At 40.6% G+C, this 18145-nt stretch overlaps 1 protein-coding gene across 1 annotated transcript in view; it reads left to right on the top strand.

Annotated features, from left to right (window-relative positions):
* The first annotated feature begins 2219 nt into the window (after positions 1 to 2219).
* LOC121568243 (prostacyclin receptor-like) overlaps positions 2220 to 18145 on the top strand; it is a 47760-nt gene continuing 31834 nt past the window's right edge. Inside the window, exon 1 of the mRNA XM_041878798.2 lies at positions 2220 to 3101. Within this exon, the coding sequence (XP_041734732.1) occupies positions 2274 to 3101 (828 nt within the window). The 5' untranslated portion in view covers positions 2220 to 2273. The remainder of the gene's footprint in view (positions 3102 to 18145) is intronic.

Here is an 18145-nt window from a genome sequence, read left to right as displayed (position 1 = left end):
GTCTTTCTTTCTGTCATTCCTCCCTCACCTTGTTGCCTTTCTCCATCTCACTGACCCCTCTCTGCATGGAGAAACATGTATTAATATGTATGAGAAATATGTATATATATATATATATATATATATATATATATATCACATATATATATACATATATATACACACACATATATATATATATATATATATATATATATATATATATATATATATATATATATATATATATATATATTCATATATTCAATTATTTCCTTAACTTTCTGACCATGCCAGATTTCAAACTTCAGTTACCCTCCTGATAATTCGTAAAATCTAGTAAATGCTAGTGAGTAGGCCTACTTTTACTGATTTACATAAAAGTCTGAAACATTTTTACACATTAAGGCTATTATTTTTTGACCAGCTGTTGGCCGGATTCAGTCTCCAGATTCAGTCTCACCTCTGCGAATTCTGTCCAATAACAAAGAGTTTAAAAAGTATACACTTGAGAAGTTATGGTTTAGTGAATGGATACAGTTTTTTTCGTTGGTCCTTCTGGTTGTTGTAACATTCTAGGGTTCTAATATTTAGCCAAGGAATGTAGCCTTATTGTTGCATCATAATGAGATTGGAATTGTGGCTTGAATTCTGTATTCTGGCCAAAAATCTCTGAATTCTAAACATTTTTAGAACGATATTTAAAACATTCTTAATGACCTTATACATGGAATGACACAATTCTAGCCCATGGATGAGGTATCAGATTAATAAATAATTCCTTCACAGGCAAAGAAATTAGGTCTATTTCAAATAGATTCAAAAGAAAAATGACTTTAAGTAATTAAATGTCTCAGATATGTTTTTGTTTTTTAAAATAGTTATATAGGCTATAGTACCCTATGGTTCGTCACTGGGCTTCTTGAAGGTGGTCTCCAGAGTGGTCCTTGTGATTCATCCATAGGCGGCCCTGCCTCTTAATGTTTTATTGGTAGTGTAATGGTTAGAGAAAAGAAAGCGGAAAAAGATTGTGCCATATGTAAATTATGAAACATTTGAAAACCTACCAAAATCACCTCGGAAAAACGGACGGTCTATGAAACATGTATAATTTCTAATAAATTATCTGACCTAAAGTAGTACATTTAACAATCTCGGAGACTGAGAGCGAGAAAGAATGAAAGTGTGAGAGAGAGAGAGAGAGAGAGAGAGAGAGAGAGAGAGAGAGAGAGTTTCCCATGCCAATAAAGCCCTTAAATTGAATTGAATTGAGAGAGAGAGAGAGAGAGAGAGAGAGAGAGAGAGAGAGAAAAGGCTACGCGTGGGCGAGACAGAGCGAGAGAGAGAGCAGAAAGTGACACACGCACTAACCACTTTATCATTAGCTGTCAGACAGATGCGTGCGACAGTCGGAGAATTTGAGTTTCAGAGGAAGGACATAATACTATAGCGTTTGCACTGTCGCTAACGGGGACTGTAGGATAGACTGATCAAAAAATAAGGAGTGGCAGTCGATATTTGTCGCAAGTTGAGAGCCGTCTGGTAAGAGTTGAGAGCTTGTTTCGTTCCTATACACAGTGTTTATTTATTACTCATGAATGTGAATATCGTTTGAACTGCCCTTACCTCGATTCTGGGTTCTATAGGCATAGATATACATTTTGCGCAATGGAGCCCTAAATAGTTGCATGTTTTCTTTAAAAATAGGACTTAGAACCGTTTTTATACCTTGGAGACTTTGGAAACTTTATAGAAGAGCAACAAGAGGAATTTTGGTGAACTCCACTGAATCACACTGACTCAGCAATGTCATCCCATTGGTCACAGATGTCAGTTCAAGGTCTAGTTTTGATTTACATTTGGTTGAGTTGTCAACTAACTTGAATTCAACCTAAATCAACAAAACATTTCATTGGATTTAGGTCAAAGGTTGGGTGAAAAAAAGACATAATTCCCTTATGTTGATGACTTTTTTCAAATCAAATCAGTTTTCCAGGTTGATTCAAGGTCATCAGATAAAATTATTGGGTTGAAATGATGTGGAAAGAACGTTGATTCAACCAGTTTTTGCCCAGTGGAATGGGTCCTAACACTTACCCTAGCCTCTTCTGCTGCCAAAAAAGGGTGACTTCAAGAGCTTGAGGGGGCACACCACAATACTTACAGCCTGACACACAGCACACACACACACACACACACACACACACCCACCCACACACACACATACACACACACACACACACACACACACACACACACACACACACACACACACACACACTGAACCTCCAGTCATGCTGTCGAACGAGAGCTGCGAGAACAGCACCCATATCCACACGAACGGGAACCCGGTGGTGAGCACAGTGATGTTCATCCTGGGGGTGATGGGGAACTTCATTGCCCTGGCCATCCTGGGGGTCCACCAGAAGGAGCGGCGCACCAAGTCCTCCGTCTTCTGCATCCTGGTGACGGGGCTGGCCCTGACAGACCTGCTGGGAACCTGCTTCCTTAGCCCCCTGGTGTTTGTGTGCTACGCCCGCCAGCGATCCCTGCTGGGGCTCACTGGGGACCAGGGACTCTGTGGCCTCTTCGCCTTTGCCATGACCTTCTTCGGCCTGGCCTCCATGCTGATCCTGTGTGCCATGGCCGTGGAGCGCTGCCTGGCCATCAGCCACCCCTATTTTTACTCCAAGTGTGTCCGACGCAGCTTCGCCAAGGTGGCCCTCCTGCTCATCTACATCTTCACCTGCGCCTTCTGTGTTTTGCCATTCTTTGGCTACGGCCGCCACAAGCAGTACTGCCCCGGCACGTGGTGCTTCATCAAGATGGAGGCGGCGGGCGAGGGGGCGGACGAGGAGAGGAAGGTTCTGGCGTTCTCGCTGTCCTACGCCTCGGTCATGGCGCTGCTGATCGTGGCAGTGTTTGTGTGCAACGGCTCGGTGATCGTCAGCCTGTGCCGGATGCACCGCAGCCAGATGACACGCCGTGGTTCGGTGGTGAACGGAGGGAGGAAGAGGAAGATGAGTCTGGGCTGGTTCGGACAGGGGGAGGAGGAGATGGACCACCTGATGCTGCTGGCCTCCATGACGGTCATCTTCGTTGTCTGCTCTTTGCCGCTCACAGTGAGTTGACCTCTGACCTCTCTATGTCTGACCCATATCCATGTGTGTTTGTTGTTGTGTGTGTTTGTTTATGTGTGTGCATGTTTATGTGTGCGTACGTGTGGCCCCTGGCTATGTGACACACGTTCTGTGACTTATCATCTGTGACTCAAACTCTCAGTGTGACTGTCACTGTATTTACTCACTTTTCCTGTGACTGACTGACCTCTTTCTTTGACTAACTCTAAGTCTTTGACTCTTTGCGTCTCTTCAATTGTCTTATCCTCTCTGTCTGGATCTCTCTGTATGTGATTCTGTCTGATACCTAGTCATGACCCTACAGTACACTGTCATACTGTAGCTATTAGACATTCAAAACCACTTCTCTCAGCTCCTGATCTCACTCTATGCACACATAATGTTAGCATTCTGTGTAAACAGAATGTTAGATCGCTTTGGTGTCTTGATATTGAAGTGAAAATAAGAACCGCATTGCTTTTGAGGAAGTATCAGATGTGGGAGAAACCATTATTCCAAGGAAACTGTTTCAAAAAATAAGCGGGGCCAGTCTCCTCTCCTATACTCCCATGGGGCCGTTCGTTATGACATATCCACCACCCAGAGAGGTTTATCCCTTGGTTGCGTAACCAGACAATCATTATTTGGATCGTAAATAAAACCGGCCGTTTATGTTTTGCTCCTCTAATTGAGAGGTGTGTGCTAAACCTGCCAGCCCTGGAGGACTGGATCTGGCCCCTCCCTTCCCAGAGGGCTGTGGGGCGGGTCTCTGCTTGGGCTCTCCCTACCTGTGGGTGCTGTTCACTGGGTTTGACACTGAGCTGGGGAGGCACCCTCCTGTCTCTGTCCCTTCTGGCTGTTACTACCACACAAACACACACATACTATATACACACGGACACACACATGGATACACAGACACACGGACATACATATGGACATTTGTTGAAATACTGATAATGTGAGGGTTGAAACCAAAACAATCTATGTTTTGCTGAAAGTCACTGGTTGAGTGTAAAGATATATGCCTGCTATCCTTGATTACACACTAAATAAGCTTGCCAGTTTCCTTTGATTTAAGTTCAATCATTGATTTGTGCTACTAAGTACAGTTGAGTAATGACATTCCAGATGCCAAAGTAGTTAAAGAGTAACTACAAGTAATGAGGGTAATTGACTGGAACGTCAACTGTTGCCCTTTTCTTTGAGTCATTCAAAACCAACTGTCTCCCTGAGGTCTCTCTGCTGCCTGTGGGTTATACACCATGATGAGACAGAAAGTTAATAGAGGTTTTGAAGGAACTCTCTTAATGCAATCTCAGTCAGGATCTGTGGTTGATACCTTAGGGAAATATAAAGGTACGTCCTGACTCCTGAGTCACTTCTTGGACCAGATGGTTTCCGCAACCCTCCAGCAATGATTTGGCATGCTTGTTCAAATTAAAATCTAACCAAATACTACTAAATGTGTTGATACAGTCAGTTTGATTCACATGCAGATGGTAAGAAAGATTCCCCTGCAGGTTGGGCCTGAGCCTGTGATACCTGATCAGGGCCGGCTCCAGGCGTAAGCGACATAAGCGGTCGCTTAGGGCCCCAGGCCGCTAGGGGGCCCACAACCCCCCCCAAAAAAATATATATTTATTTTTAGAAAAAAAAAAGGGAACTCAGTCTGGTTCTCAACTTACTGTTGAGAGTTAGAATAGTAGAATACACAAGGTGCAAGTTAGAAATTTGGTTGAGCGTCAGCAATTTTTCTCTTGTTATGTCGGTCACTGACAGTCAGTCAATTAGCCATGTCAGCTAAAAAAAATGTTGATTGGTAAGTTAGTCTAGCCAGCTATCTAAACTTGCAGTAATCATGGCCGAATACCGACCAGGCACGCAGAGCACGTACCCAAGGGCCCTGACCTTCAGGGGGCCCCCATTGATTTTGTTAGTCACTTTCATTCAGATATCATGGCAAAATGGAGGGGGGAGGGGGGGAGCGCCCCTGCCTAAGGGAAATCATTTAAGCCAGGACACATCCTGAGTGTCACATCGAGGCCGTTAATCTGGTGAATAATTGAATAGCCTGTTTATTAAGGAATCACCCAACTGACTGACTCATACACCACCTCCAACATGCCACACTGCCGGTGTGTGTGTGTGTCTGTGTGGTGTGTGTGAGGGGAGTGTATGTACTGTACGTGCGCACGTGTGTGTGTGTGTGTGCATGCGTGTGTATGTATGTGAATGTGAATATGAGTGTATGAGACCGAGGTAATGGAGGAGTGTGTACAGGATGAGATGAGTGCAGCTCAGCCCAGTGCATGTCAAGGCAGTAGTCTCTCTCTCCTCTCAGCTAAGCACAGCTGCTTGGCCTACAGCCCCAGCCTGTAGTTAGGATGTGGGGTTAGAGCGTAAGACTGCATGCCTTTCTGGAGTTGAAAGACTGTTGGAACATGATGGAAACCTGAGCAAGAGGACATGCAGGATGGAGGAAAGAAACGACTATAGTTTCTGTAATTCCCTCTTTAATATGGTAGAGTGGCAATAGGATAGAGAGTCTAGTTTACGTAATACGCTAACCACTTCTGTCAATACTGAGCACACATACACACAGTACAGACTCACAGGCACGCCGCCGTCTCTCTGTCCAGTTCTTATTAATGGAATGCAAACACAGTAATGTAACACTATACAGTAGAGCACAATGCTAGGCGCTGAAGAATAGATGCTTTTCTCTCAGCGGTCTGCTTTCAGCACCACCACAAGTAATGTAATCTAGTGAGGCTAGCTGGAACAAGTGAATGTGAGAGAGATGGAAAGAAGAGATAAATATGGTGCATTTGGCTGATAAGAGGAGGATGAGTTTGCTTTCAGTCTGTCTACTCTGCAAGGGATGGATGGCGTGAGGGAGGGAGGAGAGAGAGGTTGAAAACCAGAAAGAGAGAGAGAGAGATGAGGAGCCAGCTGAACTGATGCTGCTTGATACAGTGTAGGGCATTTCTGTATAAAAGGCTCCATGACCACTAACGTGAAGTTCATAGGAGCATATCAAATTTGGTGTCAAATGAAAGCTAAGAGTCTATTTAAAAAATAAAATAAAAGGCATATATCAATTATTCAACCATTTTCCATCCTAAAAATGTGGAATAAGGAAAGGCTTTCTGGTCAAACAGATGGAAAAGGGCTCTTGCCTTCTGTAAGTTTAAGAAATATTGCCTAGTGTCTTGTCATTCTGTCACCAAAAATAATGAAAGTTTACAGAAGTAACAAGTAAAGGTAGACATAACAATTAGTTCGTGTTTTTACGGAAAGCAATTTGGTTTATGATTTATTAAGTGATTAAAATGTGTCATTCTGTTTCCAAATCAGTAACAGAATGACAGCAACTGAATTGGCTACAATGGGAATTCACAGTTGGGTGACCTGCTACTATCCTCTCTTCCACTGGCATTCTGTTATGCTCAGCTCATAACTGTTTTCTTTCTCTTTCTGTCGCAGGGTGGTCAAAGCAAGAGTGTCTCTTCTCTCTCTCCAGTTAATGTTACCTCTCCTAGCTCTAACTGACACCTACCCATGAGCCCCTTTTCTTTCCATTTACTGTAACCAGACCTTTCACCCACTGAGCACCGACTGACACTGGACGTACATGAAGGTAGAAAAGTAGTCAGTAAAAAATTTGGTCAGTTAAAATCTGAACCAAACCAAAGCCCACTGAATCAACAATGTTTCCACGTCGTTTCAACAGTTTAATAAAATCAATATCATGTTGAATATATGTGGAAAACTGATTGGATTAGCGAAAAGTCATTAATATAAGGACATTTCGTATTTTTTTCACCCAACTTTTAACCTAAATCCAATGTCATATAGATTTTTTTTGTTGATTTCATGTTGAATTCACATTAGTTGACAACACAATCAAATGTAAATAACAATTTTTATTTCAACTGGTGTCTGTTTCACAAGTTTGGACAGCACAGTACAGAACAGTACAGTACAGTATAGAAAAGTAGAGTAGAGTATAGGTCAGTACAGTACAGTACAGTAAAGCACACTAGAGTAGAGTACAGTATCATTTACTGTATGGTACTGTACTGTACAATACAGTACTATACTCTACTCTACTGTGCTATGCTGTGTTGTGCTGTGCTGTACTGTATTCTACTGTGCTGGTCTGTGATGTCCACACTTGTGAAACATAGACGTTTATGATTGGTACAGATTTGGTCCAGTCCGGACCAACCAAATTTGGTCTTGTTTGGGGGCGGAGCTCATTAGAATAATAGCCAGTGTGTAGAATAATACCCAAACATGCAAAGGAGGATATTACATTTTTCTACCTTCATGTACCTATTCAGGATACATCACCATGAAGAGAATGACTTTCATAATTATGACCCATGATGCAATTCTGTTACCATCATTCTGTTATTGCAGGGGTGTTAAACTCATTCCATAGAGGGCCTAGTGTCTGCAGGTTTTTGTTTTTTCTTTTCAAGACCTAGACAACCAGGTGAGGGGCGTTCTTTACTAATTAGTGACCTTAATTCATCAATCAAGTACAAGGGAGGAGCAAAAACCCGCAGACTCTTGGCCCTCCTTGGAATGAGTTTGACAGGTGTTATCGGATGTTAATCCACTTCACTTACTGTAGTTCAATAACCAAAAGTGATTTTTTCTAACTTAAGGTGTCATATCATAGCTGACGCCCCATTCTTTCTGCAGACATCTTTGAATCTTAATTCGGAGTAAATATAGATATTTAACAGAATTTTTGGAAAACGCGGTCACATAAAAAACTGAGGGAGATTTTACCGTCATTCTGTAACCAAACTTTCCATCTGTACTGTTCTTTGAGTAAATTTATTTTTGGAAAGTTTTCAGTGGAAATTGTTCAAAGTAGTCCCTGTGCATAGAGTTGTATGGTTTGTTTAACTTTGCAATACAGTGAAAAATAGGAGTCCCAGCTTAATTCTGTTATTGTGCACTAGTTTCTGCGTGTAATAGTGGTTAGAATCAGTCTTGTTCCCCAACAGTAAATTTAATCCAGACAGAAAATGTGGTTGTTTAATTAACATTACAGGCTCAGACCAATGATGATGGAGTCTGTAGGTTTTTATAATATTTGCTTTGTGGTTTACTGAGGAGGGACTTTTTCAGGTGTGAAAAGGTGAAAGGTACAACAATATATGACATAACAGGACTGCAGACATTGCACCAGCTGACACAGTCAGCAGCTGCGTGCAGTATGGTAATTTGCTAGGCCTCTCAGCGCTGTTCATATGGCCTTCAATTCCCTTTCACCCTGCTTGATTTACATCCTGCATGTGGTTGTGTAAAGCGTTTGTGACACAGAGCAGAATAGATTGGTATCATTAAACGATCGCCCTTGCCGCTCTGAGGGCTATTGTATGTCACTGTGGCTGATCTATCACACCAAGATGTGATGGCGTTTTGGGAGAAGGTTGTGTTTGTATGTAATACATCTGTCTGATGTGTATAAGAGCTGAAGTCCTGTTCACTGATGAACAATCGATGGTCTGAGTCTTTTATCGATCTGATTGTAAATGTCATTGGTCATTTACAGTGCCTTACAAAAGTATTCAGACCCCTTTGATTTCTTCACATTTTATTGTGTTAGAAAGTGGGATTAAATGGATTTAATTGTGATTTTTGGTCAACTATATACACAAAATACTCTAATTTTAAAGTGGAAGATTTTTTTGATAAAAAAAAAGATTACTAAAAAAATGAAAAGCATAAAATATAGTCGTTACATAAGTATTCAGCCACTTTGCTTAAACTAGCCTAAATTAGTTCAGGTGTAAAATGTTGCTTAACAAATCACATAAAAAGCTCACTCTGTGTGAAATAATAGGGGTTGACATGATTTTTAAATGCTATATATGGAATTGTTTTAAGAACTTCATACCCAGGATCATTTTGCTATTTGATTTAGAATTTTAAGACCGCTTGAAGTATCCCCCAAAAAATATTTGATGAAAATGTTTATTTGACCTTATTGCTATTATCCCATATAAACACATTGAATAACAGATTCACTACATGGAACAACAGATATAATCTTAAGGAAGTTTGTTCTGAAGTGTCTGTCCTATATCTGAGCGATATAAGAAACATCAGGAAACATTTGTATTTAACCCCTTATTTTTGGCACTAAACAGTCTCCATATACAGTTGAAGTCGGAATACATTTAAACTCAGTTTTTCACAATTCCTGACATTTAATCCTAGTAAAAATTCCCTGTCTTAGGTCAGTTAGGATCACCACTTTATTTTAAGAATGTGAAATGTCAGAATAATAGTAGAGAGAATGATTTATTTCAACTTTTATTTCTTTCATCACATTCCCAGTGGGTCAGAAGTTTACATACTCTCAATTAGTATTTGGTAGCATTGCCTTTATATTGTTTAACTTGGGTCAAACGTTTCGGGTAGCCTTCCACAAGCGTCCCACAACAAGTTGGGTGAATGTTGGCCCATTCCTCCTGACAGAGCTGGTGTAACTGAGTTAGGTTTGTAGGCGTCCTTGCTCACACACGCTTTTTCAGTTCTGCCCACAAATGTTCTATAGGATTGAAGTCAGGGCTTTGTGATGGCCACTCCAATACCTTGACTTTGTTGTCCTTAAGCCATTTTGCCACAACTTTGGAAGTATGCTTGGGGTCATTGTCCATTTGGAAGACCCATTTGTGACCAAGCTTTAACTTCCTGACTGATGTCTTGAGATGTTGCTTCAATATATCCACATAATTTTCCTTCCTCATGATGCCATCAATTTTGTGAAGTGCACCAGTCCCTCCTGCAGCAAAGCATCCCCACAGCATGATGCTGCCACCCCTGTGCTTCATGGTTAGGATGGTGTTCTTCGGCTTGCAAGCATTCCCCTTTTTCCTCCGAACATAACGATGGTCATTATGGCCAAACAGTTCTATTTTTGTTTCATCAGACCAGAGGACATTTCTCCAAAAAGTATGATCTTTGTCCCCATGTGCAGTTGCAAACTGTAGTCTTGCTTTTTTATTACATTTACATTTTAGTCTTATCCAGAGCGACTTACATGGCGGTTTTGGAGCAGTAGCTTCTTCCTTGCTGAGCGGCCTTTCAGGTTATGTCGATATAGGACTCGTTTTACTGTGGATATAGATACTTTTGTACCTGTTTCCTCCAGCATCTTCACAAGGTCCTTTGCTGTTGTTCTGGGATTGATTTGCACTTTTCGTACCAAAGTACGTTCATCTCTAGGAGACAGAAGGCGTCTCCTTCCTGAGCGGTATGACGGCTGCGTGGTTCCATGATGTTTATACTTGCATACTATTGATTGTACAGATGAACGTGGTACCTTCAGGCATTTGGAAATTGCTCCCAAGGATGAACCAGACTTGTGGAGGTCTACAATTTTTGTTCTGAGGTCTTGGCTGATTTGTTTAGATTTTCCCATGATGTCAAGCAAAGACGCACTGAGTTTGAAGGTAGGCCTTGAAATACATCCACAGGTACACCTCCCATTGACTCAAAATATGTCAATTAGCCTATCAGAAGCTTCTAAAGCCATGACATCATTTTCTGGAATTTTCCAAGCTGTTTAAAGGCACAGTCAACTTAGTGTATGTAAACTTCTGACCCACTGGAATTGTGATACAGTGAATTATAAGTGAAATAATCTGTCTGTAAACAATTGTTGGAAAAATTACTTGTGTCATGCACAAAGTAGATGTCCTAACCGACTTGCCAAAACAATAGTTTGTTAACAAGAACAAGAAACTTCAGACTTCAACTGTATACTTACATACATTTTTTCAACTGACACCGGGCGACCTTCAGACGAGTATTGTGAGGCCTGTGGGCAACCTAGAGCAAAATAACATATTAGTGTGTAGCCCAAAAGGTTTGGATGCTACAGACAGAAGTTAGCAGATTGGCTGTACCGACTTCAGACGAGTCCCAAGACATCTGTGGGGGTTGTAGAGCAAAATACCATTGTGTTCGTGAGAGTCTCATCTTTCCATAGAGGGGTCATAATAGTTTGTAGGCCAAACCGTTCGGACGCTACAGGAGATTTTGTGAGAAGACCGATTTTCGGGATGTCTCATGGTCTGACAAACACCGCTCTAGCTCTGTCCTCTTTCACCGTGGATGTGGTGGATTGAGATGCATTCAATGCAAAAAAAACAGATATCTGTAGCTTACAGTGCATTCAGAAAGTATTCAGACCCCTTCACCTTTTCCACATTTTGTTACGTTACAGCCTTATTCTAAAATTGATGAAATTGTTGTTGTTGTTGTTTTTTTACACACAATACCCCATAATGAGAAAGCAAAAACTGGTTTTTAGAAATGTTTGCAAATTTATATATATAAAAAAAAAAACTGAAATATTAAATGTACATAAGGATTCGGACCCTTTACTCAGTACTCTGTTGAAGCATTTAGGGAGATTCTCCCATTCTTCTCTGCAGATCCTCTCAAGCTCTGTCAGGTTGGATGGGGAGCGTCACTGCACAGCTATATTCAGGTCTCTCCAGAGAGATGTTCGATCGGGTTAAAGTCCGGGCTCTGGCTTGGCCACTCAAGGACATTGAGAGACTTGTCCAGAAGCCATTCCTGCGTTGTCTTGGCTGTGTGCTTAGGGTCGTTGTCCTGTTGGAAGGTGAACCCTCGCCCCAGTCTGAGATCCTGAGCGCTCTGGAGCAGGTTTTAATCAAGGATCTCTCTGTACTTTGCTCCGTTCATCTCTCCCTCGATCCTGACTAGTCTCCCAGTCCTTGCCGCTGAAAAACATCCCTTCAGCATGATGCTGCCACCAACATGCTTCCCCGTAGGGATGTTATTGGCCAGGTGATGAGCGGTGCCTGGTTTCCTCCAGATGTGACGCTTGGCATTCAGGCCAAAGAGTTCAATCTTGGTTTCATCAGACCAGAGAATCTTGTTTCTCATGGTCTGAGAGTGCTTTAGGTGCCTTTTGGCAAACTCCAAGCGGGCTATCATGTGCCTTTTACTGAGGTGTGGCTTCCGTCTGGCCACTCTACCATAAAAGCCTGATTGGTGGAGTGCTGCAGAGATGGTTGTCCTTCTGGAAGATTCTCCCATCTCCACAGAGGAACTCAGGAGCTCTGTCAGAGTCACCATCGGGTTCTTGGTCATCTCCCTGACCAAGACCCTTCTTCCCAGATTGCTCAGTTTGGCCGGGCGGCCAGCTCTAGGAAGAGTCTTGGTGGTTCCAAACTTCCTCCATTTAAGAATGATGGAGGCCACTGTGTTCTTGGGGACCTTCAATTCTAAAAAGCTGTTTTCGCTTTGTCATTATGGGGTATTGTGTGTAGATTGATGAGGGAAAAAATTATTTTATCAATTTTAGAATATGGCTGTAACATAACAATGTGGAAAAAATGAAGTGGTCTGAATACTTTACGAATCCACTGTAAACTGACAGATTTTTATGGGGATTTTTTAATAATGTTAATTAGATTTCTGTGGAGGGGCGGACATCGACTCTAGGGTGTTAGAGATGCACTATGGAGAAATCGCTCTGCCATTTCCTGGTTGTTACAATTCTAATACTTTGCCTAATTTCAGTTTATTTGACAAAACAAGCAAGTATAGTGTAGAAAATCGTTCTACCATCTAAACCGCTGTGAAATATATTTTCCATAACCAAAAACATTGTATTTTCAACTGTTTGAAGCTGGTGTACAAAACCGAAGTAAAAGGTGCAAAAACTAAACTTAAGAATGGTAAGCATAGAAATAACGCATATTGAACAGATCTACCACTGCTTAGACTTGCTTTCAATGTAAATGACAGATTTATAACTCACATTTCTATGTATATTTGGTCAGGTCGCCCAAAAAGTAACATATTGCAGCTTTAGAAATACTATGGCAAGACTTGAAAATTGCTGTCTAGCCATGATCCCCAACATCTTGATAGAGCTTGAAGAATTTTGAAAAGAATAATAGGCAATTATTGCACAATCCAGGTGTGCAAAGCTCTTAGAGACTTACCCAAGAAGACTCACAGCTGTAATCGCTGCCAAAGGTGTTTCTAACACGTATGGACTCAGGGAGCTGAATACTTATGCAAGGACTCTATTTTATTTATATATATTTTATTAATATTTTTAAAATTTGACATTACATGTATTTTGTGTAGATTGTCTATAGCAAATTACAATTAAATCAATTTTAATCCCACTTCGTAACACAATAAAATGTGAATACCCTTGCAAGGCACTGTAGATGTAATAGGAGGGGGCTGAGACATACAGTGCCTAGTGAAAGTTTACACTCCCCTTGCACAGTCTTCACATTTTGCTGCCTTAGACCAAAATATGTATTAAATTAGATTATTTATTTTTTCAGATGAACACAACCTACTCCACATTTGTGAAGGAAAAATGAAGGAACAATTATAGAACATTTTCCAAATTAATAATAATAATAAAAAAAAAAAAGATGTCTTGATTGCGAATGTCTTCCCACCCCAGAGTTAATACTTGGTGGAAGCACTTTTGGCAGCCATTACAGCTGTAAATGATTTTGAATAAGATTCTTCCAACTTTGCACAACTCTCAGGGCAACATATATACATTTGTTTTTGTAAAAATTGCTCAAGCTCAGTAAGTTTGGTTGGGAGTCATTGATGGACAACAATATTCAAACTTTGTCTCTGATTTTCAAGCAGACTTAAGTCAAGACTGAGACTCGACCATTCAGGAACATTCAACACCTCTTGGAGTAGCCATTCTGGTGTGTCTTTGGCATTAAAGTGTGTGTAATTGTCCTGCTGAAAAATATACCAGGGTTAGGTATCCAGAAGACCGTGGCAGGGTTTCCTCTAACTTCTTATTTGAGCTTTCATATTTATTTTGATAAACTCCCCAGTCCCTGCCGGTGACAAGCATACCCATAACATGATGCTGCCACCACAATACTTGAAAATACAGAGGCTCAACAACATTGCTTTCACTCCAAATTGATGTCCTGTATGACAAAGTCAAAAGAAGGACGCCTGTGTTGAAAAAGCCACTCCAAATCATAATTTCTGGTTGCCACAAGGCAGTTAAGTAATACTGCAAGACAACATGGCAAAAAAATAAACTTTTTGGCCTAAATTAAAAAGTACTGGCTCCAGTACAACACAGAGTGAAACCCTCTGTATTTTTCAAGTATTGTGGTAGCAGCATTATGTTATGGGTATGCTTGTCACCAGAAGGCACTGGGTAGTATGTCATGATCAAAATAAATATGAAAGGAGTAAGAGCCCAGGTAAAATGTTAGCGGAAATGCTGCCTCAGTCTTCTCAATACCTAAACCTGGGATAGAGTTTTCTTTTTCAGCGGGACAATTGCAAAAAAAATAGGCCAAAGACACACCAGAATGGCTTCTCAAAGAGATGTTGAGTGCTCCTGTATGATCCAGTCTAAGAGTTGTGCAAAGTTGGTGGAATCTTATTCAAAATGATTCACAGCTGTAATTGCTGCCTAAGGTGCTTCCACAACGTATTAACTCTGGGGTGTGAATACATACCCCACTGGGCACAAACTGGTTAAGTCAATGCTGTTTCAGCGTAATTTGTCACTGTATTGTGACGTGGAATCTATGTGGAAAATATATTGGGTTTTTAAAAAGTCATCAACGTAAATTTCACCCACAGGATTATGTCATCATGATAACCAATTTTCAACATAGACAAACCTTGTATAACATATGTTGAATTTGTACCTTTGAAACAATTTCAGATAATATCCACTATGAGAAAAAAATTATAGGCTGGGAAGTACCTCCTGCTGGAGTGTTGATCACCTATCTACAGCTATCTTTTTGATCTCCCATCCAAGGTTTTAACCCAGCCCTGCTTTGACATTTCTCACTATTACCAAAGTGCTATCGTGAGAATGATTGTTGAGAAATCGCCACTTCATCAATTCACTGTTGCAATCAAAGTCATTGCAAATGGTAGGTTCAACAGAGCAAAGGAAATGTAACCATACCTTTTCCATCATATATCATCAATGGTGCTATTTAGGGCTATAGCATTTCGGGAAGCCATTAACAGCTATTGTTTAAATTCAGCACAGGATTAAACAAAAAATAGACAATACATATAGGCCTAGGGTTTCAAGCTTTGGTTGATTTCAAATGGAATTTACAAGTTAATATAAAATATGTTGGATTCACGTCTCCATCTCAACCAAAAATGTAAGTTAAAGAATAGGACTAAATCAAATGAAACTTCATTGAAAGTACATTTAAAGTTTGATTTGATTTAGTCCCATTCATAAACGTAGATGTTTGGTTGAAATGGAGACGTGAATCCAACATATAAATTATTAATTTCTAGAAAAACTGGAATTAAAGCCAGATTCAGTGGCACAGAGGGAACTATCCAAGCAAAAGATACATCTGCTTCAAATGTTTACATTTGGTTGCACTGACAACCAAACAATATTCAAAATCACTTTTGCAATACAGTAAATAGCCTATGATCTTGTTAACAAATTATATGTTGGATTCACTTCTTCATCTCAACCAAAAATTAAAGTTATAGAATAGGATTAAGCCAGTGGCTCAGATGGAACTATCCAAGCAGTAGATACTTCTCCTTTAAATGTTAATATTTGGTTGTGTTGTCAACCAAATACAACCAAATTCAATATTACCTTTGTAATAAAGTAAAGAGTCTAAAGTTAAGGCTATCTTACAGACTAATATAACAGTATTTATTTAACCTTAAAATGAGTAACACATCATGGCTACATTGTGAGGTTACTGTAACAATAAATGTATTTTTAAGTAATCATAGATCTTATGCATGTTCAAGATAGCATGCAAAGTTCTCAAGACTTTGGAAATTTGCACAAATGCTATAAAAATCTGAAACAGCATTGATCACTTGTACTATGTACTTTAATATAATCTCAACTGCAATCCAGGTCATTTGGTTGTGCTATTAGATGAAGCACATTGACAATTTTATAAAGAAACAAAATATCTGACATTGTATTCCCATTTGAACTTTGTTGTGCTTTTTACATGGTTAAAAGCACAGTGATAAGACATTTAGGTGACATCTAAACCAAAAATCTGACATAGATTTTCCATTGGAATTTGGTTGTGGTTATACAGGGGGGAAAACAAGTATTTAGTCAGCCACCAATTGTGCAAGTTCTCCCACTTAAAAAGATGAGAGAGGCCTGTAATTTTCATCATAGGTACACGTCAACTATGACAGACAAATTGAGAAAAAAAAATCCAGAAAATCACTTGGAGGGATTTTAATGATTTTATTTGCAAATTATGGTGGAAAATAAGTATTTGGTCACCTACAAACAAGCAAGATTTCTGGCTCTCACAGACCTGTAACTTCTTCTTTAAGAGGCTCCTCTGTCCTCCACTCGTTACCTGTATTAATGGCACCTGTTTGAACTTGATATCAGTATAAAAGACACCTGTCCACAACCTCAAACAGTCACACTCCAAACTCCACTATGGCCAAGACCAAAGAACTGTCAAAGGACACCAGAAACAAAATTGTAGACCTGCACCAGGCTGGGAAGACTGAATCTGCAATAGGTAAGCAGCTTGGTTTGAATAAATCAACTGTGGGAAAAACACTACAGTGAATTCTATAGTATTTATACCATAGTATACTATAGTATTTTTTTCATGTGGGTGAAGCAGCAATCTGGGCACTTCAGGTTACTCATCAATACAGAGGTCAAAAGAGGGCAGGGTTGAAATTAGGAAAGAGGGATGTGGGATCAGTGATTCTACTAGGCACTTCCATAACACTTTAGTGTACAGTAAGCACAAAATTGTTGAAATGTTAACATTGGCACCCACATACGCAAAACAGCTATCCACATCGATCCAAACCACCATTTATGGGCCCGGCCAAAATATGCTTTGGTTGAAGGACTCAGGTTCTAGATTGACATTTCGTACTTTGCCTTGCTCAGCAGTACAATATTGACCTGTTTTTCTGCAATGATATATCTGTGACCTCCATAACGTTCAAAGGATAATGGTAAAGGCTTTTGTAATGTTCCAGTGATTGGACAGCCATTGAGGCTAGCTTACCTTGTTCATGGGTGCCAGCATGAGAAATGTCCTTCTCTTTAACTCTGGAAATCACAATGTAATCACATGAACTAAGCAGATCCCGACTGTGGGATCTGAGTGGGAAAGAAGTCAAAACTTTGGGCAAAGATTAGCTTGTAAAGTGAGGAGAGCTGTACTCTGGTAATGTATTGCCAACTGGCCTTAGAAAGGCATTCACCTCTCAATAATAGCTAGTGTAGCATTTGTGGGGAGAAGTCATCCAATCATCCATCCATATTAAAGTTCAGGCCTTACTGGATGGAGAGAATACTGTAAAGGGGAGAGTGAGTGAAACACTTAGACAAGCCAGAGCCTCCATTTAGTCCCAGGTGCTCTAGGCAGGGCTTATAGAAATAGATCACCCTATTGTCAGGCTCATCCAGGTCTCTGGTGGAAAGGTCAGTGTATAGTGATATAAAGCCAGCCTTTGTGACCTGAACAATGAGAATTCCGTCTCTGAATGAATTAGGAATCACACACACCAGTGTAGCAGGGTCTCTGTGCCTGTCTCCATCCTCTAGATCTAGTAGTAATTGCTGTGTCCAAAGGATCCCAGGCCCAGCTGTTATCTTTAAATGCTGTTATGTTATGTCTCAGTGAAACACAATGTTCTGTTTAGTCTTAATACCTAACTGCTAACAGACAACTGGTTCAGAAGGGGTTTGGCAGTGCACAGACTCAGCCACCACAGATGTGGTGATGTTTGGTGCGTCACATTTTCCACCTGCCCCAGTACTCGCACTTCCAACGTGTGGCACAGAGAGGGATTAACGCAAACGTATCACAGGAGCAGGAAGGATACTGTATATCCTGCAGGATGTGTCCACCCACCCATCCTTTGTCGTTGGCATCAAGAAAATGATTGCCAGTGGTGAATAGGTGCAGGAAGATCTTGAACAGATGTTGCAAAGTGAGAGAGAAAGAGAGGGAAAC

This window comes from Coregonus clupeaformis, chromosome 6 (assembly GCF_020615455.1).
Source record: "Coregonus clupeaformis isolate EN_2021a chromosome 6, ASM2061545v1, whole genome shotgun sequence".
NCBI classification, from domain to species: domain Eukaryota; kingdom Metazoa; phylum Chordata; class Actinopteri; order Salmoniformes; family Salmonidae; genus Coregonus; species Coregonus clupeaformis.
Note: the sequence above shows the minus strand (reverse complement) of the source record. Positions and strands in the feature narration are given on the sequence as shown.